This window comes from Haemaphysalis longicornis, unplaced genomic scaffold (assembly GCF_048455015.1).
Source record: "Haemaphysalis longicornis isolate Haplotype H1 unplaced genomic scaffold, Haemaphysalis longicornis Haplotype H1 scaffold_9, whole genome shotgun sequence".
Taxonomy (NCBI): Eukaryota; Metazoa; Arthropoda; class Arachnida; order Ixodida; family Ixodidae; genus Haemaphysalis; species Haemaphysalis longicornis.
This window is the reverse complement of record NW_027526460.1, coordinates 36134498-36159897: the sequence shown is the minus strand read 5'-3', so window position 1 is coordinate 36159897 and position 25400 is coordinate 36134498. Positions and strand designations below refer to the sequence as shown.

Genomic DNA, 25400 nt, shown 5'->3' with positions numbered 1-25400 from the left:
TCCTCGTCGCTCTGCGCTGACCACAACATCTCGTCCTCGGTGCCGTCAAGCACGTTCGCGATGCCACACTTCATAAAGAACGTTCAACCATGGTCGATGGGATCGTGGCCCACGCCTCACACGCCCATCCCGCGAGCTTCTCCAGAGGCGCACGCTTCAGCCGACCGCTCGTTTTGGACGCGTGAGAGCCGCTGCTGTCATTGCTGTTATCAAGCGCGCAAGTGGAACGATTTGACGATTTGTGTGAACACCGATAGAAAAGCCTAGGCGCCTATGCTTCCTGCGTCCGGAAAATCGTTGCTAAAAGCTTTAGCGCCATCTTGACATGGTGATGGCGATAAGTGGGACGAAATTTCCGCTGTTTCGGTTTCGGTTTCGTATCCGATTCTAACGCGCATGCAATTTTTCGACCTATTTTTCTGGAAAAAAAGTGCGCGTTACGATAGGGTAAGTACGGTACTTGGATGCACATTTTACAGAGACTCACTCACCCTTGAGTGCCCTCGCGGCGTGGCACAGCCGTCAGTTGCGCTAGGTTGACGGGCCCTCAAAAATCCAAAACTTGGTGTACACTGTTGATTTATATATTGAATCATAGCCAAGGAACGTAGGAACAATTTGTATATCTTAAAATACCTGAAATAATTTTTAGTCTTGGTAAAAGTGCCGATTTGTGTTTTTCGTATACTTTTCTTGGGGGCTTTTTTCTGATTACTTGATGAATAAACTGTAAGTAATTGTACCTTTAACAAAACTGCTGCTTTGTGTTTGGAAGAGCAATCTATAAGCTACAATTGCATGCATAGCAAGGCTACGTGTGTCCAGTAGCTCGAGAAAAAAAAACATTTTTGTGGAAGCACCTAAAATTGGCCGTTTTTCCGCCGTAACGAAAGAGTTAAACGCCTTCGTCCTTCTACTCAACGTTACCGCATCACATTTGTGCACTGTTTAAGTGGAAATGCGTTGGGTCGCTTGTATGCACTTACCTGCACACGCAGCTCATTGGCTGGCTAAGAATCGACGGTCGGCCTATATTTTAACTGTCTACATTGCGTTTAACTTCATGTACGGTAGTTTCTAATCCAATTACCCTTTTCAGCGTAGTTTTTATGACTACTGCGCCGTCTTACCTCGACCAAAAACGACCCAACGAGTTTGTGAAAGCAGTGCCTTTATAAGTGCTTTTATCTCCACGCAGCAATAGGACAGTTTTTCTGAATCTCGTCGGTGCAAGGTCTCGTTAACCAGCTTCCGATGTAGAGTTCCTATAATCAACTTTTATATTCTGCCGGGCTGGTCCCACCTCATCTCGCCTTTGTGCACTCTGTAGTGCATACGAGCATTAGATCACCAAAGATGAAAGTTCGCTTTACAGTTCTGACGCTCAGTTCATCTGTGACAAACGCACTCGAATTTTGTGAGTTCACACTAAAGCTTGAATCCGCAATTTAAAGGTGCTCGTGGTACGCCTGAATTAACAAGGATCTTTGACCGCCATTTTGATCTCTTGAACTCACGAAATCCGTTCAGCTGGTCATACAAGACACGTCTCCGAAAGGCGAATCAGGCTTCAATGAAGACTTTTTTTTTTAAAGGCTGAATTGTACATAACATGACACAAGGATGCACAAAAAAATCAGTTTGAGGGCCTCAAGAACACTGTGTTTGCAGGACTCCTTATATGTAGGCACGGTGTCAGCACCATTTGATGTGTTTGTGGCGACGGGAAGCTGCCGAAATCGCTCACGCTCAAGTTGTCTCAATACCACATCGAAACATTTTTTGGTTGCGTAAAAAGGAAAGGGCGGCTAAAACAACAGTCCTGCTGCCTGTAAATTTACAGCTGCCTACGAGCGTCTTTTTATTAGAACAGAAGTTGCATCATCGGATACTGGAAACTCCTCTCGCGATATTGTGACTGATCTCTGTCGCTCAGCTGACGTATGCCTCGTTGAGTCGCCAACAGCTTTCGCCTCGTTAAGAAGATCATCGCTGTTGCAGGTACCTAATGATGATCACTATAACACCCAGCGGGTCGACTTTTACAAAAGCCTTTCGCTTGTTCTCAGTGCAGTAGTGCCATATACAGCAGTATTTGGGGCACGGAAAGTATATAGAGGCACATCCCGCAATGAATACTGCACTACACTGATGTCCACTGAGCTTCCAGAAGTCGTTTCTGCGAAAACAAACGGTGGTCTCGTGGTACCATCGAATTACTTCTTGATATCGCGCCACGTCGTGGAAAAAGGGTTTAGTGTTTACAGGTTTAATGCAAGGGTTAATGTTCTACATGTTTAATGCAGCCGTTATATTCAAATAGTGAGCGCCAATAGTGGAGGTGTTGACAGTATTGTTTGAACAAATATTATTTGCTGAGTTGGAGCCTCATCTGTTTAACTGCGATGCATTCTCTGTTGAACTGCAATGCATTCGACAATCACATTTAAGTTTTGTCGGAGAAGATTGCCAACGTGTATTCAAGAATCAGGTTCAGCCCATTCCGACTGAAATCAACCGGAAAAACTTGCACGCACAACGGTGTATGAACACAGCAGACAGTCTATTATTTCGTAAAATCTGCAAGCGACAGAAAAGAACCAGAATTGAAGGAAGCTGGCTAGCTAGTATGCCTTCGTATTTTTTGTGGTTTTTAAGTGCGTGCATTTTGTATAGGTCGCCTCATAGCCTACGTTGTGATAAATGAGGCAGTTTTTTTTTAATTGGTTACTTTTTTATCGTGTGTGACTTTTTCTTTTGAAATTGTGTAAACCCTGGGGCGAATAAAATTCGTGTACCGTTTGTTGCTTCCCCCGTGTGCCTCTCTTCTGGAACGTTTCGAGCAAATATGCCTTACACCGTGAAGGGCTGAATGCGTATTCGCTCATATGTAATCGCATACGGCACATATGTAATTCTGTAAACAGCTGCTTTGGGAGGCAGTATTCTGTTGTTTTAGCCACCCTTTTCTTTTTACGCAACCAAAAAATGTTTCGATGTGGTATTGAGTCATCTTGAGCGCGAGCGATTTCGGCAGCTTCCCGTCGCCACAAACACATCAAAAGGTGCTGACACCGTGCTTACATATAAGGAGTCCTGCAAATACAGTGTTCTTGAGGCCCTCTAACACTGGTTTTTCTTGTGAATCCTTGTGTCATGTTATGTACAATTCAGCCTTTTTTAAAAAAAAAAAGTCCTCATTGAAGATTGATTCGCCTTTCGGAGAGGTGTCTTGTATGACCAGCTGAACGGATTTCGTGAGTTCAAGAGATCAAAATGGTGGTCAAAGATCCTGGTGAATTCAGGCGTACCATGAGCACCTTTAAATTGCGGTTCAAGCTTTAATGTGAACTCACAAAATTCAAGTGCATTTGTCACAGATGAACTGAGCGTCAGAACTGTAAAGCGAACTTTCATCTTTGGTGATCTAATGCTCGTATGCACTACAGAGTGCACAAAGGCGAGATGAGGTGGGACCAGCCCGGCAGAATATAAAAGTTGATTTTAGGAACTCTACATCGGAAGCTGGTTAACGAGACCTTGCACCGACGAGATTCAGAAAAACTGTCCTATTGCTGCGTGGAGATAAAAGCACTTATAAAGGCACTGCTTTCACAAACTCGTTGGGTCGTTTTTGGTCGAGGTAAGACGGCGCAGTAGTCATAAAAACTACGCTGAAAAGGGTAATTGGATTAGAAACTACCGTACATGAAGTGAAACGTAGGCCGCGGCGCCCGCTTCTCTGATGGAGGCGAAAAGCAAAAATGCTCGTGTGTATGAGATTTCGTCGCACGTTGAAGATCCCCAGGTGGTCAAAATTAATCCGGAGCCTTCCACTACGGCGCGCCTCATCGCCTGTGTTGCGTCGGCGCGTTAAACCCCACAATCAATCAAGTTAAACGCAATGTAGACAGTTAAAATATAGGCCGACCGTCGATTCTTAGCTAGCCAATGAGCTGCGCATGCAGGTAAGTGCATACAAGCGACCCAACGCATTTCCACTTAAACAGTGCACAAATGTGATGCGGTAACGTTGAGTAGAAGGACGAAGGCGTTTAAGCTAGTCAACTGGAAAGATGATAGATGTTTAAGTTTAGCAATAGCAGTACTAGAAAGCTGCCGCGGTGCGTCTGCGCGGCGGCCCGCCGCGGTCGGCTGCAGCGGCCGCCCGCCGCTGAAGCAGACGACGCGCCGCGAGTAGCGCAAGACTTGACTGCAGCGCCGCTAGTTCTCGCGACCGCCACGTGGACCGCCTCTCCGGCGGAGCTTTGAAACTGAGTTTATTCTAGTAACGTTGGCCTGAATGGCAATGTCTACTTCTTTACTGTCTTCTGCTGCTTCGTATATTTTGATCACGGAAGCGTGCCATCTATAGATTGATTACAGTCAAACCTAGATATAACGTAGTTGAAAAATTCACACTTCTTTGTTACATGGAGGTTTTCGTTACATGCAGGTTTCGAATTAGGGCCCACGTTAATGAAGCAGGAACGAAACCGAAATGATATACATCAGTGACGGTGAACTTACCTTTCAAGAATTTATTTCACGGTGAAAAACTGCGTGATTTGCACTTGCTGCTTTCCCACGAGCTTAGCGACTACACGGCACTCCAAAAAAGCAGTGTCACACAGTTCCGTATTCACAAACATAACTTAAGTATCACCAGAGTTCTTCAGTGCTTTTCTCTGGTACTATATGCTTTTCTGCTGGTATCTGCTTTCTAGTCTTTTCTCTGGTATGGGACCCTGGTATCACTTTTTTACCTTTTGACACTTTTTGGCTACAAATGCGTTTCAAGAACCAAACTTACCGTATTTATGCGATTGTAAGTCGACTCGAATGTAGGTCGACCCCGAAAAATTGCATATCTCAAAAAAAAATATATATATATATATATTCGAGCGCTGCCTAGAAAATCGTATCACAAAGAGAAGCGCTTTCGTCAACCCACACGGCAGCTCTACCATCGATGATCGATGCTCCCACAAGAGCCGTGTGCTCACGGTATGCCCAGTAGATGTTAAAAAAGAAAAGCTTTTGTATAAGCACCCGGAATAACCATGTGCTGTGGGTTGAGTGGGAAGAACACATTCGCTGCGAGATGACGACCATCGAAGCAACCGGCAGTGGCCACTGCCACGAGATACTAAAATAAACAACATGGCGGCTTACAGAAGCGGCCGCGCGCGTTTTACCTCCAACCATCGCGTTCGGAAGTGTACTGAACAATGTGATATGATTTGGGTCACGTTAGCGCCGCGCATGAATCAAGGCATTCGCTAATACTCATTTTGTTTATTAGAGACGAATAAAACGCTTCTTGACGCATTTTTGCACGTGACTCGTGCGCGTCGGCGTTGTGCGGGCGACTTTTGCTTCTACTGCTTTTAAGCATTTTAAGTTCTACCTGGTTCTACCTCGGTATGACGCGTGACAAGCGCGGCAGTGGGAGGAGCCTGACGACTTGCCCCAATGGGGAGGCGCGTTCTTCATGGCGGCAGTTTGAAAGTGCTCGGGACAACCGGCTGGTGCCGCCGGAGATGTTTAGGCTTACCACGGTGGCAGATATTTGAATGGTGCTTTCCCTAGCGGCGTGGATGATGCTTTATAGTGTCGTTTTCGACCACATTATCAGCTCTTTTCCTGCACAAACATCTTCGTTTGTACCTTCAGTGATACCTTAAAGAGAGGTTAGAAGCGGTCGCTGGAGCTACGCGCACCTCATTGTGGCTGGTGACGCCGCCATGTTGCCGCCGCTGATCGCGTAGTGCGCAGCATGCGGGTGGTATTCGCGGCAGCGTCAGCACGGCGCATTTTTGTGAGCAGAAAATGCCCCATGCAGTTCACACTTTAGACCATAACCATGGGAACGAGGGTGCAAAGCTGTCCCCACCTCGTAGCACCCCCAATTTCTCGTTTCTCTTGCCGTTACTAGTGGTAGACGGTTCGATTTCGATTCTAAGTCGACCCCCAACATCGGATTGTCAAATTTGAAAAAAAGGGTCGACCTACAATTGTGTAAATACGGTATGCTGAAGGTTCGCCTTTTTGTGAACTTGATGCTCCTTTCAGCACTCAAAATTTATGAGAGGGCGCTAGCTAGTATACTGTACCGGGCGGTTACATTCTTCTTTCTCGCCAGCGGAAACGGCATTTCAAATTGCGAGCTTGTCTTGGACACACAAAAGTTTTCGTTTTCTGGGAGCAGAATTAGATAGCAGTGAAGACGCACGACGTTACACGTTGACAAGCAGGCCTACCACCTAACTATGCACGGTAGTTTGCGGTGCAGACAAAATTTGCTAATATAGTGCACCTCTCCGGCCGATGTTTCAGAAAAAGTGTAAAAAACAGTGGCTCATCAGTGTGGAAAATTCATTACATCAAGGTGAACCGTCACAACACCTTTGTTACGTAGAGGTCACAAACACATGAGTTTGAATGGCACTGGCAATGAGGAATTGAAAATTTCGTTAAATCCAGGCATTCGTTACACAGAGGTTTGTTACATCCAGGTTTAACTGTATCACTGCTACCACCCTTTTTCAGGACGACTTGTCTGAGGATCCCATGCCGGCCTCCATTGACGAGACGGTGAACCTGGAAGAGCTGGACCGTCCGACGGGTGTGCTGCATGTCTGGTTCCTGCTGCTGGAGGGGCTGGCGGGGGCGGTGGCCACCTGCCCTCGCCGATACCAGCCGCACACCATCGACACACTCTTCCAGATGCTCAAGGGGCTCCGAGAGGTCCCCGGTATGCCCATTGCTCTCGCATTCACTTCTTGTCGAGTGAGACGTCACAATAGCGCTCACCTAGTTGTTTCAGACCTCATAGTTGCTGTTAAGTACATCACAAATAATTTTCCAACAGTGGCACCGATTTTGCACTGGTTCAAAGATTGGCTGTATTTTTTCTGGTCTATAAATCACTGAATGATTTGCGACACCCTGTAGACTCCCAATTTCACACAAAAAAGTTGTATTGAGTGTTATCTGTCAATGTCGAAACATTTTTAATTATTGGCTTGATGTCAATATTGTTACCAAATATTCACAGGCGGAAGCCAGAGAACCACCATGGCTGTTTTAGTCTCTGAGTGCCATTGCATTGTTTTGATGAAAATTTTTATGGAAAAGCAAATCTACTGTACACAAAAATAAAAATAATTAATTAATAACCAATCCACTACACGCACACACATCCTCACGCATGCGCACACAAATCAAATAAATCGTGTGAATTACCTTCACATCATAAAGGTTTATTTGCACATCAATTAAACCTGATCAGTTCAGCCAAAGCTAAAAAAACAAAATTGGCCGCGTATCTGCTCCTTTTGTTGCAAATGTCATCAAAAGACGATAGTCTTTGTAGACATTTGCCAAGGAAATGCCCCCCTTTGCTTTCCCGCTCACCATTCATGCTGTTCCTGTACCGTCGCGCTTATCCCAAGGTAAACACACTAAAGGATTGCACAAGGCGATTTCCTGTTCTTTAGAGTTCAGACTGGCTTATGCACAAAGTTGGCTGATACACGTACTGAGAGGAAGACACTGCTGAAAAGATGCTGTCGGCAATTTTATAAGTTTTTTTACATAAGTAATATAAACAGAAAGATTTCCTTTCAAAAGCATCATAGCCTCATCAGGGAACTGCAGTGCTTTTAAGTTGCAAAGGCTCGTTTCAATCCCCTCTGTCTTATTCTGTGCACTTTACATAGTCATAGTTTATTTACACAAAGAGTGCAAATAAATTGCATGTTCTTTATAAAAGCACTTTCATTCATAAGTACTCCGAGGGTGTCATAAATACACTAATCCCTCGTTAACTTGAACTCGGATATCTCGAAATATAGGTTGAGTTGAAACTTTTTGCCGGGCATTTACGTCTTACAGGCACCATTTATTTGCCCCCTTTTATCTCGGAACGTTTTTTTGGGGGACTGCAGATATCTCAAAATGTTGACAGACAGGACACAAGACGAAGTTCGTTATAGGCCGTTGATAGGGTCTATTCAAACGCTTAGTTGCCACTACGCGTCGAGCACGGTCGTGAACGGCAAATTTTTGCTGTAAGAGGCCCATGTTCCCGTTACTGGAATGCTGTACGACACCTACACTGTTGAGAGAGCTGTGGGCGATGCAGCTGGTCATGAGTACAAAGAGGTTTATTGGTTGATTATTAGGTTTAATGCGCCGATGCTACACAGGGAATGAGGTGCGCTGTAGTGGAGAGCTCCGGATTAATTTTGACCACCTGGGAATCTTTAATGTGTGCCGAAGTGTTGAACACACGGGAAAAGTTTTGATGCACATTAAACATGCCCAGGTTGTCAAAAAGAAGAGCCTCGAGAAATGCCTACGACAGAAACAACAAAGATGCTGTGCCTGCTTCGCAGTAAGGTAGAATGTAGCGGTGGCGACCAACAATTGATGCGGTGCATTGAGCAGCTCGAGAATGCTTTTCTGGGACCGCATGCGAACGCGAAACAGGCGAGCATCACGCAGTTCTTTCTCGCGCAATAATTAACATTTGTTTTTCCTATGAACATTCTTGCCTTTATTACGAAAACTCCCCTGTGTAGTGAAGCTTTTGTTACCAGCATTAGCTCTTATTTCAGTGGCCTGGCCTCAAATTTTCGGCATTTCACTTAACTCGAAACTCCGCTTATCTCGACATATTCAGTGGATTTTATGACTTTGAGCTAACAAGGAATTACTGTATCATTCATTCTTCGAAACAAAAGCAAAGAAATTAGTATTTTTCTTATTGTATTATGAAATTAGTATTTTTCTTATTCTATTATGGGTTGATTTTTCTTCAAAGGTGCGGTGGTTCAAAAGGAAACTGGGAGCGAAAAAACTGAGCTACATTCACGCGTGTGTTTGCAGGCCCGGAGTTTGGTGTGTACGCGGTGAACCACTTGCTGCTGCCCATGCTCCAAGGCTGGCTGCGGCAAACTTCCAAGGCGTACAGGGGTTGGGACAGCTTTGCCAACAATTTCAAGCAGTGCTGTGGTCTGGCCACCGAACTGGTGGTGGAGTATCTGGAAGCACTCTCAGGTGAGCAAGAGAAGATGTGTGAACTAGCACTAGCTTATATGCAAGGTCTAATCATATAAATATTGTAAACTGAAAAAACGATGAACTAGTGGAGGTGGGAAGAAATTTGGCGAGCAGTAGCTTCCAAATAGTGGGAATGAATGAAGAAGGTACATGCGTGGCCTGTGCCGAGAACATTGGGTCCCCTTTATCTCGGTAGCATGTGCGCAGTGATGTATTGAGCGCATAAGCAGCTGGGTGCTGCCAGTAACCAGGGCACACTGACCTTGTGTGTGCAGCATCCGGGACTGTGGATCAAGTGCGTGGTCTCACACTCATGGTGCATCAGCTTCTCTTGGTCCTGGCCGAATGCATCGCCCAGCCCGTGGAGGTCGTGTCCAGGCTGGGGTGTGCCTGCATTCGGTTCGTTGCTCTGGGAATTCTTTGTCTCTATATTCAGCTTCGTCAACTTTTCTGCTCATCATGTGCTATTTAGGAGTTGCAACAAGGTATTAAGTGTTTGCAGAGCATGTCTGCTTTGCGAAGTACAATGGGGACTGCTGTTAGCATGGCTTAGGTTCCCAGATTTGGGCTACAATGAGGAAAAGAAACAATGGAGCGTAAATCGTTCCATAGCAGGGTGGAATTGGTTGAAGCTCAAAAAAAACTTTTCACCTTGTTTTTAATGTGGGCAGAGAGCAGGGCTTTTTCTCCTACTGTGAAGCACCAGGTTGCTCCTGTAATACTACAATTCGTTATCTGCTAGGTTGTGCTATTTTAGGAAAAACAGTGTCGACCACATCTATAACGTATGTCATGGGAGCTGCGAAAATCCACACTATAAGCGGTACCTCGCTATAATCAAAACATGCGCGAAGCCAACCACATCACAATCTACCTTTCAATCCTTCTTTGTTTGTTATCGCTCAAAACAAAGGCCTTTTAAAAAACAGAGGTGCGGTTTCATCTTTTTTTTAAATAAACATCAGCTCCTGCTGCATGGTCTTACAAACCGGAAGCGCAGGACTGACGTCATTTGTGTTTGTGTTTTGAGGGAGCACAGCCGGATTTCTTAGTGTGTATGAACGGATTCCACAGAACAGCGTGATAAGAATGGAGGCTGGATTTTTTTTTTCCTCCCCACCTTGCGTTCGCGATGCTGAAGGCAGTTGCTTATCAGCACAACGTAGAGGTAGTGGAAGCCTCCAGCATAGTGGTTTGCCATCTCCAGATGTTCGGAAAGGGAAAGGGTGGTTGCTTATCTGCACATTTTAATTGAAACAACATACCACGCGGTGAGGTGGGGAGGGGGGGAGGGGAGCTGCTTGTTATCTTCTTAGGTGTGTCAAGCAAGGGGAGTTCTAGTTATTACATGAGTGCAAGTGAAGCACGCAAATGAAAGGGCGGCTTTTTTTTTTTCTATGTCGAAGTTAGGGGAGAGCAAGGAATGCATGCTGCATTGGATGGCTGATTCCGTCTTTTTTTTTCTTTCTTGCGACCCTAAAATGTTGCCTTAGCTGCACCAGGCAATCAGCAGACCTGCCAAAAAACCACACTATAAACAGGGTTGGGCTTCGGACAACCAAATTTTAAGCGGTATGCTTATGCATTGAGTTCTATGGGAGGCGAACCGCTGGTCATAAAAGCCTGCGTTATATCCGGTCCCGCACTATAAGCCGTTACGTTATAAATGGTCTACACTGTATAGTAAACATTATTGAGAACACAGACAATGTTTTGTTGAGTCAGACATGCATCAGAAACAAGGGGAAGCTGTGCGACATTTCCTTTTATTTAAAAATATTTTTCAATTACATCATAACCTGCATCACCTGTAGTTCATCACCCGCATACACTGTTTGTGCTGAGAGACGATGGTTGTGACTGGTCATTGAAGAATTCACTCCGCTCATTGCCAAAATCACCTGCTTGTGGTTTGTAGTCTGCTTTTGTTTTTCTTACAATCACATTGCTTGGTAAATTGAGGAGAAGAAAAAAAACCAAAACTGCAAATTTCCCTCTTGGGGACACATTTCCGCAGCTCATATTCAGGTTTAGAATTTGCTGTCTTTTTAACAGCTGAGCCGTTTAAGCAGGCACAAATCCATCCGCTGTAGACAGAAAACCCCGAGCGCACATGAGTGGGTGCCTCGCAGCGACCGATATGCAGTACACCGCTGTGTACCACAAGGCATGGCCTGTCTGTGCAATGGTGCTTACTTTTGCATCATTTTTTGTCTTTCTGAACTCTTTTACGTTTTGGTTTATGCATTACCCCAATCGAGGATAGCATTTCTTTTTCCATGTTTGTCATATGTGTTAATGTTAGGTGTGGGGAATAGAAATGTAGACTTTTGTCCAGAGTGTGGCTCTCTTCCTCAGTAAGATTCTGGCTGTTGTCTGCAAGGTGTGAAGTTGGCTAGAGCTGGCACGGGTAACTTTGAAAGGCCTTGTGAGTGCCTCTTGCACCAACAAAAGCAGAAAAACACTGTTGCAGATAGCAAGCACCCCCGCCTGGCCCAAGCGCTCATACCTAGCCCTAAAAGAGGAGAAAAAGCAGCTAACGTAGAGTACCCCGTCCACCTTTATTTTTTGGTGGTAAAAGGATTGCCACTCTGTGACGGGCTCACACTGAACATTTTTTTTAAAGACGATAGTTTTTCTTGAGCTTCTTAAACGCAGAAATTTCAGTCTGTCTGTCTGTCTATGACTCGATTCAGCCACCCGGCCAAAGTGAAACAGATGCTGTGCAATAGTCTTATATACCCACAGCCAAATCTAAACGTCTAAGTTTGATGTCAATGTTCATACTTGTCAGCATTGTTGGACAAGAACAAGAACAAGAGCAAGTGGAACGCGGTAAATTTAAATTGTCTGGAGCAAACCTTTAGCGTGCTTTCCTTGGGAGGAGCGCAATGGAAGGAGAACAGCATGAGAGGTGAGCGGGAAAGTGAAGGGAAGCATTTACTTGGCAAAGACTATATCGTCTTTTGACGGCATTTGCAACGAAAGGAGCATATACGCGGCCATTTTTTAGAGCGCAAGCTCTTAAGTGCCTGCTCCTGTGGTTTGGCAGCCCCATCGTCCCTCGACGTATTAAAGCGAGCAAAGAGGACACTGAAGATAGATGAGATAGAGGGAGCAGCAAAGCCGAGGATGAAAGTATGGCGAAAGTGCGAGTGGGAGAGCGCTAAGCCGAGGCCACATGAGACATTCTCGGCGGTGGCGACGCACTGTGAGATGGCACAAGAGTAGCATATGCCGTTGTTCGTTCAACGATGACAAAATCACTTCCGGAGACGAAGGAAATGCTGCGTCTTCCGTTGCAGCTAAACGAGCCGCCTGAGCGGAGGTTCAGCGCTGCTGACTTCAGAATCCAGAACTGTGCGCCACTGAAGCAGCAGTTATGCACCTCGCTGAGACCCCAGCAAAGCAGCGGAAGTAGCTATTTACATACTTGCGTATGGGCTTGTAAGCAATGCCCATCAAAATCTTTGGAACGTCTGATGAAGTTGGCAAGTTGTGTGTCACAAACTTGGGCAGCGGCTTGCTAATGGTGGCTGTCTACTTCTTACCTACTGCGCTTACCAAAGACATAGTGCACTCCCTGTGCCTCGCATTAACTGCCCATCGAGCTATACCGATGTTATTAGTGGGGGACTTTCAGGCACATATCAAGGTAAACAGGGATTTCCTACCACTTGTGTGCGAGAACATCCCATTTCTCCCTGTCGTTATGCCTTCCAAGACTGTCATCACCTCGTGAAATACTTGCATAGACCTCGTCTTTGAGAATCGGGCATTGGTGCAGCAGGTCGAACATATATTCATCCATTTCCCTGAACACAAGGCCTTCTTCATGACATTCAAGGACTGGGAAAGGAGTTTTTGTTGAAGAAGGAGTAATATGCGATAAGTAAAAGTGTTCTGTAACCATACATATATGTCTATCCGAAATTCTTTGCCTCGACATATTTTGACACTGTTGAAACGGCTAAATAGCTGCACTCATATTCCGCATTAGGGAGTATTGTAATCATCCGCCACTTTTTATTCTTCTGAATTTTCCCAACTTCCGTTCGGAGGCACGGCTGTCGCGTCGACCAAGCGGGCAGATAGGATGCACAGAAAAAAAATTTAATTCACGCGAACAATATGTTACACTGCAAGACACAAAATGATTAACTTTACTCTGTGCTGAATTGTCATGCTCAGATATTCTAACTAGAGTTCACAGGGTATTACCCTTACGCCTAGTTTTCCCTCACATTATAAGCCATCGCTGACTTCCCGGTTGTGGCCGTAGTGATGCGGATGTCAGTTGTGGGCAGGTGGGGCTTGGTGGCAGAGAGCCCAGCTATGTCTGCCAGGAGCTAAGCGTGCGTAGCCCTAGGCGCAGCCTGGAACCGCCTTCAGTGCATGGCCTGAGAGCCGAGCAGCTTAGCCAGTTCCAGCTCAAAGGTCCTGGGTGCTGTCTGGAATTGCTGCTGGTTCGTCTCTAGCCTCAGGTGTTGCCAGGACTTTCGCTCAGTGTGCTGAAGCTACAGTGTACTAGAAGGTAGAGGTGTATCATTTGGGGGAAAAAACCAATGGAGAGTGCGGGTCCCTTTTGCAATGAAAAAATTGTATGGAGTGCAGGCATGCCCCAGAGAACTCCTCTTGCAGCCAGTGCCACCTAAAAGTTTTTAAATCAAACTAAACAGTTATTTGATGGGTTTTATAAAACTTTATATCATAAAATAAGGAAATAAGAATATTTAAAGCAATAAAAAGGGTTAATTTAACGAACAAAATTTCTGAAGCCAACTGTTCACAACAGGAGTCCCTCAGCAGAAATTTTTATTGCAAAAGGGACCTCCCTAGTCGGCCCCGAATGACACACCTCTCTGCTCTAGTACATTGTACCGAAGCCGTGTCTCCTTTCAGAAACGTGGCCTAATCCTCTTCCTTCTCTCCTTTGTCCTTCAACTACCCTACTTCTGGATCTCTTCGCTTCTCAATTGACTCTTCTCAGGTGGTTCTTCCTTGTGCATCTTTTTTCCTCGTTTTTTTCTTCTTTGAAGCCTGTATCTCTTCTCCAGGGGGTTGCACATGACAGTGGCCCCTATGTGATTGCATGGAGTATGTTGAGACTTGAGGATGATGGAGCATTGTCCTAGCACGATGCTAAATCAAGTAAATCAGGTTGTCCTGTGAAGAAAACTTCTGCACCTGTTCTTTCCAGCCACGAAAACCAGGCGTGGCTTAAAATTAAGGATGCATTAAATTTGAGTAAATGCATTAGTAAAACATTGTTTTTTTTTTCTTTTTTTTTTAGTTCACTCATGCACGTTTTCTTAATCTTACTCAAAACCACACCTCTTGGTTTTTGTGAATGTGCTGAGCTGTGTGCCTTCCTGAGGTGTGGGACTTCATTAGCCAACATAATGGAATGTTATGTCAAAAAGTTAACATAATTCATGTAATAGTAAGTTTGTAAAGCATTTTGCTACAGTAAAAAAATGCTCTATACATGGTTGTTTGTTCAAGAAAAGTTAGTGCTAGGGAATTCCACTAAGATTCTAGCAGAATAGGCTCAGTACAGCAGATTGTCGGGCTAGTCAATGTGCATTTTTAGACGAAAAACTGCTTAATGGACAGGACTGTGAGTGCAGAATAGGCTCATTGAATAGACTCATAGGCCCGTGGTGAAGTTTGATGAAGTACCAAATTTTCTCAAGTGTTCAGAAGAAGCTTTTAAGATCCCAACTTTCAAACTGTCATGAAATTGAATATGAGGGGTTGTAAGTTAGATAAAAACAGCTGTGCAGACATTATTAGATGTGACTGCATCTCATTCACTCGCCTTGTCCACGCAGCGTCGGCGTTGTTGTCGTCCGCCCCTCCCCCATTCTCCTCGCCGCGCGAGCTGCGCTCTCTGCCGCTCACCCCCTCTCCTCTCCGATGCCCCTCTCTCGTCCACACCCCTCCCCCTACACTATAAAAAAAAATAATAGTTAGCGGCGCCCGGTTGCGATCCCACGACCCTGTGGGCGGAACGCGAGGTACATGGTGCTCTTCCCACTGTGCCACAAAACCGAGACAGAATCAAATGCTACGAACGCGCCTTATATCCTTGACTCATTCAAACTACGTCAAGAAGCTACTGATACAACGCATGATGGGGCAATGATTAACACTTGCAATAAAAGAAAAGAAGCTCCCACTTACAGCAACAATGATGGAGTAAAGGTCGTTGCGACAGCGAAGCCCCAAGCATACCACTTAGAGAGATTGACCAAGATTGGCCAATAAAACATAATAATAATCATAAAACATAATAATCATACGCGTTCCCGACACGTTTCACGCGATTTCAGAATCAATCCAACGGAAACACCAAGTGAACCCCACGATGCGTCGCATCTACACAGGGTTCCCCTCGCGGGGAGGTGGGCGCAATTTTTCAATTGAAATCCTCGAGATGTTTGCACGTTTATACATTTTTTTAACACTGTGTGGGTAGTTCATGTTTGAGCACCATTGCCATGACGCAACGAGTGTAGCAGTGCCCGCGACGAATGTAGAGTGACCATGATGAACGTTCCACACCAAGTACCTTGCACCAAGCACAACTCCTCGAGGCTGACAGAGCAAACCTAGCAAGCAAGGCAGGATCAAGTGGAGCAAGCAGCTGTGGCGCTGAACTTCCTCACAAAGCCAGACCATGTTGAGATGCAACTACCAGTCTCTCTTCCCACTTCTGTTGCTCTTTAACGGGCTGAAGTCTAATCACCAAGCGGACAAGAAGCTCTCAGATTGAGTTCAGGTGATGGGTGAATTAGAGGCTGTATTTGAAATAAGGGCAACATCCTGTGAAACTTGGGGGCTTGTGCAAGAGGACCTACTCACTCCTACAGCTGTGTGCTGATGAAAGACATCAAGTGAAGCTGGTGGCCTTGTGTAACTGAAAAGGGTGTAACTGAAATGGAACTCCTGTAATAATGGAGCTGGGATGGCTCACAGCTGCAAACTATGCAACTTCGCTTACAAAGTAATAATACTGAAGCAAGGTGATGAGGTAAGCGAAGCACAATGTCAACTTTGGACTCTGTGACAATTGTGGGTTCCCTCCCCATTAGCTCTCCTTCAACCAAACGGTAAGAGTACTGCGGCCAATTGTGGCATGCTCTACTGCATTTGCTCCCTGCAGTGGGTACATTCGCTGACTCAGTCACAGGGATGCGAGGGCATTTTCACGATAACTCAGTGGTCACTTGCGCCTGTGGCACAATGACATAGTGAACTTCCAACTAATTTTATTCCACTTGACATGAGCTTATGTTCCCTGTGGTCCTGTAGCTTATATTTCCTGTGGTCGTGCATATGTTAACAAAGATTCGCTAGCATGTAGTGCAATTGAGGTATCGCTCTCACACGCGCTTGTAGTGCACATTGAATAGTAGCTTTCATGGTATTTTGAACACATCTTGAGGAAAATATCGTCAAATCACTCAATGATGCAGTATCACCAAGTCGCTTTATTAGCAAGCAGCAGAGCTTTGGCCAATGTATCTCAGCAACTAAGAATTTGTTGAGGCCACAAAAATCGAAAATTGTTTGTTTAGGGAATAAACGGGAATTTATCTACTCTAAAGCAGTCTCATGGTCCTAAAGTTGATTTCGTTTGCTAACCTTATCATAGTATAGCATATATATTTATGTGAGGCTGTTATCCCCAGTAGTGTACTCATTGACCAGCTTCGAAAAATATACCTACTCCCATTCTTTCGTACTGAACTGAAATTTGGTGCTTGTAGAACCTTATTCTTCTGTTCTGAAAAAAAAGAAAATAAGGAAGTCCTTAAATTGCACGTACATAAAAATAGTGTGAGTATTCTTGCCGCGACGTATTATGATAAACCATGTAATGAAAAAATTGTTTTACTGGACATAGATCCATCACATTATGTGCATCATCTTTGCCAGAATTTTAGTCCGAGGATACTACATTTGCCATTCCAGAAAATGCTGTGATTCCAAATTTTGCGAGGCCCTTTAAACTGCCAAGCCAGCTAAAAAGAGGGGAAGCCACCTTTGTTGCTAGGCTATGCCCAGGGGCATTGGGCGTTTGCCGAGCGGGTCACCTGGTGCGAATGGAGATGTGCCCTTGTCTTTCTTCCTGTTCTCCTCTTTTCACTGCTGATAATTTCCTCTCTCTGTGTGTGTGCGTTTTTTTATGGCCCAGTTTATTCTTTGCAGTGCTTACTCATGCAAAATATTGAAGGTACACCACAGTATTGTGCCAACACAATCCATGACTTTATTTTCAAATCACGTGGAAATTCTGGGACGTTGTTCATAATACGCGTATACTTTCCATTTTTTATTTACTTCCCAATTTCATTTTTGAAATTTGTGGGTAATTTTTTCGATGCCCTTTTTTTGAACGTAAAAAATAACATTTCGGTATTTGACACCTTCTACCAAGTTTTGTCCGTTTGGAAGCATTTACTCGGTAATGGTATTTTGCAGCAAAGTACGCTTTACATGGGCATGTGAAAGAAAGCTGGTGAGCGACAACACAAAAAAATGGGGGGGGGGGGGGGGGGGGGGGTTGTAGACGTTTGCAGCGCAGTTGTAATGGGAGACGCCTTACGGTTCTGCGTATGGGCTCTTCGCGCTGGAATCACTGCTCTCTGGCTGCAAAAACTAACATTTTTGCATTTCGTATCTTAGACCAGTAACCTTCGTCCGCTCGGTAGGCTTTTCCTCGGTGTAGATCTTATTGCAGCGAAGTATCCTTTACAGGAGCACGGGAAAAAAAAAGGCTTTCGAGCAGCAACGGGAAAAATTGACTGGCGCTGAGGCAGCACTCGCTCGTGGGTTCTCTCGACGGCAGCGATGATGAGCCTCTGCGTCGGCAGCGCCTAGTGCGTCTGAGGAAGGGATTGTGACCCGCGTTTTAGGCAGGGAACGCACACCATCGTTACGCGCACACCCCCCTCGCGTTTTCGCCAGGGTCGCGGAGACGAGCGTCTCGTGTGGGCACAGCGTACTGCCCCCCTGCCCTCCCCCACTGCACACTTTCGGAAAGCGTTCGCGCCGCCACGGCGAACAGCCCTCCCCTCACAATTTCGCGACACTTTCCTCCTTTGCTTTCGTTCACTATTCGGTCTTCGCGACACTCTCCCCCTTTGCTTTTTTTCACTATTCGGTCTTACCATCGTCCACTCGGTTACGACGACGACGCGGCTTAGCCCAGAGACGGCCGCGAAAGGGCTGTGCCCTAAAATGACGGGGGGGGGGGGGGGAGGGGGGGGGGAGTGTAGGTGTTTGCAGCTTGAGATTGTAGTTGAAGACGCACCACTGTTTTGCAAAGGCGCTGCCTAATTTCCGGTTTGTTAATAGGTAAAACTACCATTTTAGTGTGATATCTTAGCCAAGTGCACTTTGTCTGTTCGGCAGGCTTTTCCTCGGGAGAGGTGTTCTTGCGAAGTATTCTTTACACAAGCTCGAAAAAAGCTGGCAAGCAGAAACAGGAAAAGGGTGGGGAGGGGGGGGGGGTAACGTCTGGAGCGTGAGATTATAATTAGAGACGCCACAAGGCGCCTCGCGTGGATTCTCTATTAGTTAACGGCAAAAACTAACATTTGAGTAGTTGGTATCTTCACCAAGTGCAATTCCTTCGCTTGATATGCTTTTCCTCTCTAAACGTGTTCTTGCTGTGAAGTATCCTTTACAGGAGACTGAAATAACTCGGGCGAGCAACAGGTTAATGAATTCTTATTAAGGGAGACGTTTATATTGGCAAAACATTTTCAGTCTAACAAATCTATAAAAATAGTTGGCGCAGCTTGCACTAGTGGTGCAAGGCTGGAGAAACAGCAGAGCTGGGCGCCGACCTAGCTTCTCCCCACACTGACCGCGTATCCCAGAAGAGAGGGAGCAGCCGGACCCCAGCAGTGCAAAGCCGTTTTGGACGGCACTGTAAAGCGAAGACCAGTAAAGTAGGTACAGTGTTTCATTCAGTAGCAATCGTAGTCATCCCTTTCGTCATCGTCTTTCGACGGAACGGCCGCGTAGGGCAAATCCTCTTGTAGCGCGTCCTCCACTTTCACTTCATAAGCTGGTACGGTGGCTGTGTGGACTGTGAAGAGAGACAGATTCATCGTCATAGTCCTCGGCGCGGCGGACCTGTGGCGCGCCGGTCGCTACACGACGACGACGACGATGACGACGAAGGCGAGAGTAAGCCCACGCGCAAGCCTGGGCGACACCGGGTGGTCGCCACGAGGTACGCTCTCACGTGCGCTCGGATTGTTTTTTTTTTGTTTGTTTTTTTGTTTTTTTGTTTTTTTGTTTTTTTTTGCTAAAGCCACTGCGTGAAAATCGTGCCAGGCGCCTTTCGCCGGCGCAGTTTTTTTTTCTTTGTATTTTTTTGCTAACACCAACGGGCCAACCTCAAGCTCAAACAGCTCTACTATTAATATGCTCCATATTTGTCAACATTGTTCATCAAACATATAATATTCGGCTTATTTGACGAAGAACGTACAAACATAACTGGGGTTTGCAGTGTTCTTTTAATTAAAAGTAGACGTGTGACCGGTTCTTGTGCGAGCAAACTAAAAAAACGCTTTGAAATAATTCTTTTTTAATGAATTACAAACAAAGCTGGCGCGTGAGCCTCGCGCTCGTGGCTCTAGCGCTAAGTCTGAACAGTCCGTACAGACGGCGCGCCAGTAGTACGAACGCAGCACAATTGGGCTCCGCGAACCTCCATTGTGCGGGCCGAGACAGGATGGGAATAGCGTGAGAGGTGGGCGGATGAGACGGGAGAGGCAAATACGTGCAGGGGCGGTAGGAGAGTTTCGTCTTTCTACGACATGTGCAGCGACGCGAGCAGATGCGTGGCCAACTTTTTTTTTGTGTGTGTGTTTGTGCATAAAATGGGTGTCTTTTTGCGCCTATCGCTATTCGTCCCTATCGACGTGGTGGATTTTGCTTCTGTAGTGCCGGTGCTCATCGCGGAGACACTGCACATGCGTGCACACAAACACTCACGCACCGAGCCGCGCACCAGACCGTCGCGCACGCCACTGCGCAGGCGCGGAGCGTGGGGACATCACGCGTCCTCTTTCTTCTCTGTTGTACTATCGTTCGTTCTCTCCCCAGCTTGGTGCTCGCACTGTACTGTACTGTACTCTACTCTACTGCACTGCACTGTACTTTGCTGTACTGTACTGTGCTGTGATATACTGTACTGTTCGTACTCCAGCCTCCGTTCGGACCTAGTGCTGGCGCGCTAATAAACAACTTTATTGCGATTATTTTCCATTCCTCCAGTTGTGTCGCGTCATTCATTGATTCGTCTGACAGCCGTCGCTGGGAGGAAGTTTTAATGCGATAGTATTCAGTGACATATTAAGAGAAAAGGCCTCCGTGACAGAAATGGGGCGCAGAAATTCTGGCTCCCAAATTCCCGTTGGTTGCGACGCGTTGCATTGCACGTTCCTCAGAAATAAAACGAAAAAAAAGGCGCGCGCTGCTAGGCAAAGCCTGGGCATTCACAGAGCAGCGGTAGCTGTTCGGTCACTCCTTGTAAACTTGAAAGCATTCTGTGGAGATTTGCATTGGCTGCTTGTTGTCCGGATGGAAAGTGTTCGCAGTGTTCATTTGTACACTGCAGTTTAGTTACCTTTGAAGCGATATCCACGAAGTAACAAAAATTATCCAGTTTGTCCGAGCATATTATTTGCACAATCTAAGCGTCTAGGGTTTCGGGGGTGGCTTTGCCTTTAACGAGAGTAATGCGTTCGCGACATCTAGTGTTCCTGCCGGACGCTAATAAAATCTAGCATCAACTCGCTGTCTGCGGTGAAGTAAGTGCCCAGTGCTACGCTTTCATCAATAAGGGGGGGGGGGGGGGGAGCGGTAGGGGCTATTCATTTTAAGGCGAAAGCCTTATATGTCTTGTCTAATCTTTTGGTCGACCTTCAACGACATCGAGCAAACCATCGTATAAAGAGGATTCTCCTTCGGAAGAAAAAAAAAAGCGTTCGAGGCGTTCCATAGCACGGGGTGCTCCATAGCGTGAGGTTAAATTGGGCAGTAGCGAGAGGTGGTGGCCGTCCATGCCAGTACCCCACACCTTGAGGGAGCGCAAGAACGCAGCCAAATGAGGGAATATGCAAGCAGCGAAATCATTAAACTGACTAATTAAATGGGGCAAGGGGTGGATGACAAAGGGAATTTGCGTGAACGTCAATGTAATGGTTGCCGGTAAAATAATGTTGCCGGAAGAGGAGGAAAGATAAGTCGACGGTGGACGTGAATCTGGGAAACGAAAACGTAAAATGAAGTAAGTCATGTGTCTGCCTCAGACTCAGACTTTCGCCTTCAAGTCGTCTTAGGGATAACATTGTGGGTTATTGAAACCTTGGCGTGGTGAGCAGTGGCGTAACCAGAAATATCCGCCGGTAAAAATAAATTAAAAAGATTGCCTGCGCCCATCTTATTTTGTTTTTCTTACCTTATTCTCGTTTTTTACATTTAAATTTATAAATAAGTCGGCAAAGTGCATGGGCGGAAAAAAGGCCGAAATGCCGGAAGGGGGTGAGATGAGCCAGTCATAAAATTTCGGGGAGTGTTCTGACACTGAAGCACCCCCCCTCCCCCTTTGGCGCCCTTGGTGGTTAGAATAGAGCTATAATTTTTAACACGAAAGTGTTTTATTCCGGGATTCACGAAGATTTCGCTGACGTCATATCAGTCACGGAAGTGACGCCAATACAACGAAGCAAGCGGCCTGTAAAGGGTGCACTCCTGCACACAGGGTCTTCTTGCGGGGAAGCAACCTTTAGTACTAAAGAGTACGTTATACTTCGGGTTGTTCGTTTTCGGGTTTTATATTTTAACACAAAAGTGTTTTATGCCGGATACCCCAAGATTTCACTGACGTCATATCCGTCACGCAAATGACGCCAGTGCACCTTTGCCGAAGCGACCCGCCAGCAGGACGTCGCTCGCCAAGCACACCCATAAGACAGCCGCCGACCCGCAAATCATGATCAGCTGCAGATTTCGCTGCACAGTTCACTTTCGTGTTTTACCGATTCCTATGACTAAGGAATCAACAACAGTTTTTTTTTAATATTTGGTAGCCTATGGATACACTTTGTGTCCTCGCCTACTCCCTGCGCAAATTTCGCCGCAAACTTTTTTTGTGGTTCAGCGCTCGCTTACTCCTTTCGCGAGATTTCGCACGTTTTCCCCGAGAGTTTTGCTTCTTTTTAAACCTTTCAAATTCGCGCAATCCCCTTCCCGGCGCTTCAAATTCCAGCCGTGCGCTTGCAACGTTCCACCCCCCTCGAGCCATCCTCTGTATACCAGATTTCTTCTCTCTCGACGTTCTCACGCGACCCCATTAGTGTCGATCATTTTTCAACTCCTCTATCTCTCTTCCCTATTTCCTGACCCCCTGCGCACGTGTGCGCCCTGTTCCCGCCTCATTCCTTCCTGCTTTGGCGTAGACGTTGGCGACTTCATTCCTCGCGTGCGTACAAGCGGCGCATTTCTTCTCCTCCCATGTCCTGCCGCTCCTGTGGAAAGGACCTCATCAAAGAAAGCGATCACCGCGGTAATGGAAAACGAGCGCATCCCGTACGACGGTGGGACCGTCTATACCTTCCCTATTTAGAGGGGGGCAGTGTCGAAGGACTGCTCGTGCTGTCTCCTTGTTGGCGCCTTTGAGTTCTTTGAGTGCGGCTATTTATTCGCAGTTTTCTCTGGTTCGAGCTCACCGCTGCGATTTATACGCGCTTATCGTAAATTGTAGGTTTAGCATGAGGACTTAAAATGCGTTTGTCATCTCTTTGTGAAACTCTCAAAAAGCGCTCTGCCCAGTGCGTGCGTAGTGTTTCCCTTCGTTTGGCAGCTTGTGCAGTAATCTTTCGTCCCGGCTTACACGCTTCATTGGGAAGAAAAGATACGCGTGTGAGGGAAGCCGTTGTTTCTGTGAAGAAGAAACAAAGCAGCAATACTTGTACTGTGTGCGTGCGGCCTTGTGTTAGGGTGTCCGGATTTCGCCGCGCTGACTTTGCGCCCTGCATGGTTTCTTGAGCCGATTTCCGCCGCTGAGATGTTTATTCGAGTTTTGTAATTTTACGTGCCGAAGCTACGCCTGGGCCAGAAAACGCGCAGTACGTGGTGGACTGAAGATTCATTTAAACCACTTGGGGATTTTTAATGTGCGCCGAAATCTCGACCCACGGGCGTTTTCGTTTTTCGACTATACCAGGAAAACGTTGGGTGCGTTCGGGATCGAATTCGCGTCGTTGTGCTCATCTCTCTCTCTCTCTCTCTCTCTCTCTCTCTCTCTCTCTCTCTCTCTCTCTCTCTCTCTCTCTCTCTCTGCCTGCGTGCGTGCATGAGGGGGGGGGGGGGGGGGGCTTCTTCTTCTCGGGCTGTGGTCAAGCTGAACAGTGGTTGATACTCCTCGCCTTTTTTAAAGGAGTACTGACACGAAATTTCTCGCTTTCAGTTTTTATGCTGTAAAGAATACCTATGGTCCCAGTAATTACGAAAATCGAACCGAAAGGCGTCAGCCACCAACATATAATTAATTATAGCACGTTTATTGCAACCACTTTCAAATTCGGTCGCCGCGCGGGAAAATGGCCGTTCGAAGGAGAGCCTGCAAGCGGACTGCCTGACGTCACGGTCTCCGTGACGTCGGACCGTGACGTCATGGTCTCCGTGACGTCAGGGACGTTCGCTGCATCGTCTGCTACGGATTGCACGCGGTTCACACTAAAGCGCTGGACACATGTACGATTTGTACACTCGATTCGCATGCGACTGATCGTTACGACTGTCACCACGACTAGTCGTACGCGTGAATTTGAGACACATGACCCGATGCGTGCATGCGATGCGTCGTCGGCGTCGCTCCGCCCACCGTTTTTGCTCCATGGTCAACTACGACTATCGCTGAGCTGAATTTGTAGATCCCGCGCGTTTAATCGCAAAAAATGGATAAAGCAGGCAATCGTGAAGCGTTTCCTGCCTTCGGAAACAGTTCGCGCACACGCCGGCCGCGCCTGCCAGCTCGGACACTCAGCGGCTCGATCCGGCGCAGACCACGGTAGCAAGACGGTAGCAACCGTTTGTCGCTGCTCTTCTGAATCAATCTGATCGTTAAAATGAAGTTCCACATGCGAGAAAGTAGGTGTTAGTGTGGTGAAAAATTGTGCTTGGGATTGTTATCAGGGCTTATTTTAAAAGCGGCGATCAGATATCTGCCGCGATGCAAGCGTATACGCTGACCTGCCCCCCGCGGCGCGCGGCGGGCGGTGCGCCGACCGGTCGAGAGATGGCAATACCTGCGCGGAAACGTGAAGTGCGCACTTCGCAAGCCTTGCTCACAGCGGTACCGCAGCCAAGCCAAACCTCCTATCGAAGCGAGACCGCCCACAACAACAGCGCAGGCTATCGCTTCCGGTTCCGGAAACAACTGTATGACGTCATGCTGAATCGGCCGCAAAATCGCGGATAGCCTGACGTCACACCCTAAGCGATTTCGCTAGTGCTGCCGATTTGTAATAGTTCGCGGCCAGGGCAATTAAAATCGATTTTTGATGCGTTTCCAGCCTCGGATCGCTCCAAAAATTTCTGTGGGTAATCTGTACAAACTACTGAAGCCAATTATATCGTTATTTAGGCCTCTAAATTTGGTGTCAGTACTCCTTTAAAGACGATAGTCTTTCTTGGGCTACGTAAACGCAGAAATTCTTTTATACCCACAGCCAAATCTAAACGTCTGAGTTTGGTGTCAATGTTCATACTTGCCAACATTGTTGAACAAGAACAAGAAATTACGCAAATATAAGGCAGCAAATCAACACATAAATGATATTTGCAGGGCTCTTTTATTTAGAAGTTCATGGATGCTTGGTTTTCGTGATAGCAAATGAAATACTACATCAACGGCAGAAAACCGTCGCCTGCTCTTGCCTGCGCCACCTCTTGGCGTCATTTAAAAAATCAAACGGCAATAGCAACCAATGGTTCCACTAGATGGGATCCACGTTCCGCTTGGAACGCTCGTGGAGTAGGGCAGACGCGGGGTCCTATAAACGTTGTCTCGATTCACGCGCGTCTCCGCCGTACGGCAGCGCTGGCATCGAGGCACCCGACTTGGAGCAGTGGAACGCGGTAAATTTAAATTGACTTGAGCAAACCCCTAGCATGTTCATCTTGGGAAGAGCGCGACTGGAGAGGAACAGCATAAGAGGTGAGCGGGAAAGAGAAGGGAGGCATTTACTTGGCAGGGGAACCAGTCGATTATCGTCTTTCCTCGACATGTGCAACGA

General features: G+C 46.5%; 1 protein-coding gene across 2 annotated transcripts in view; it reads left to right on the top strand.

Annotated features, from left to right (window-relative positions):
- Positions 1-25400, top strand: part of LOC144152709 (brefeldin A-inhibited guanine nucleotide-exchange protein 3) — a 104624-nt gene that overhangs the window by 47157 nt on the left and 32067 nt on the right. For both annotated transcript variants that reach the window (XM_077684114.1, XM_077684115.1), the window contains 3 exons: positions 6553-6757; positions 8896-9066; positions 9345-9468. In XM_077684114.1, coding sequence (XP_077540240.1) covers positions 6553-6757; positions 8896-9066; positions 9345-9468 — 500 coding nt within the window. The remainder of the gene's footprint in view (positions 1-6552; positions 6758-8895; positions 9067-9344; positions 9469-25400) is intronic.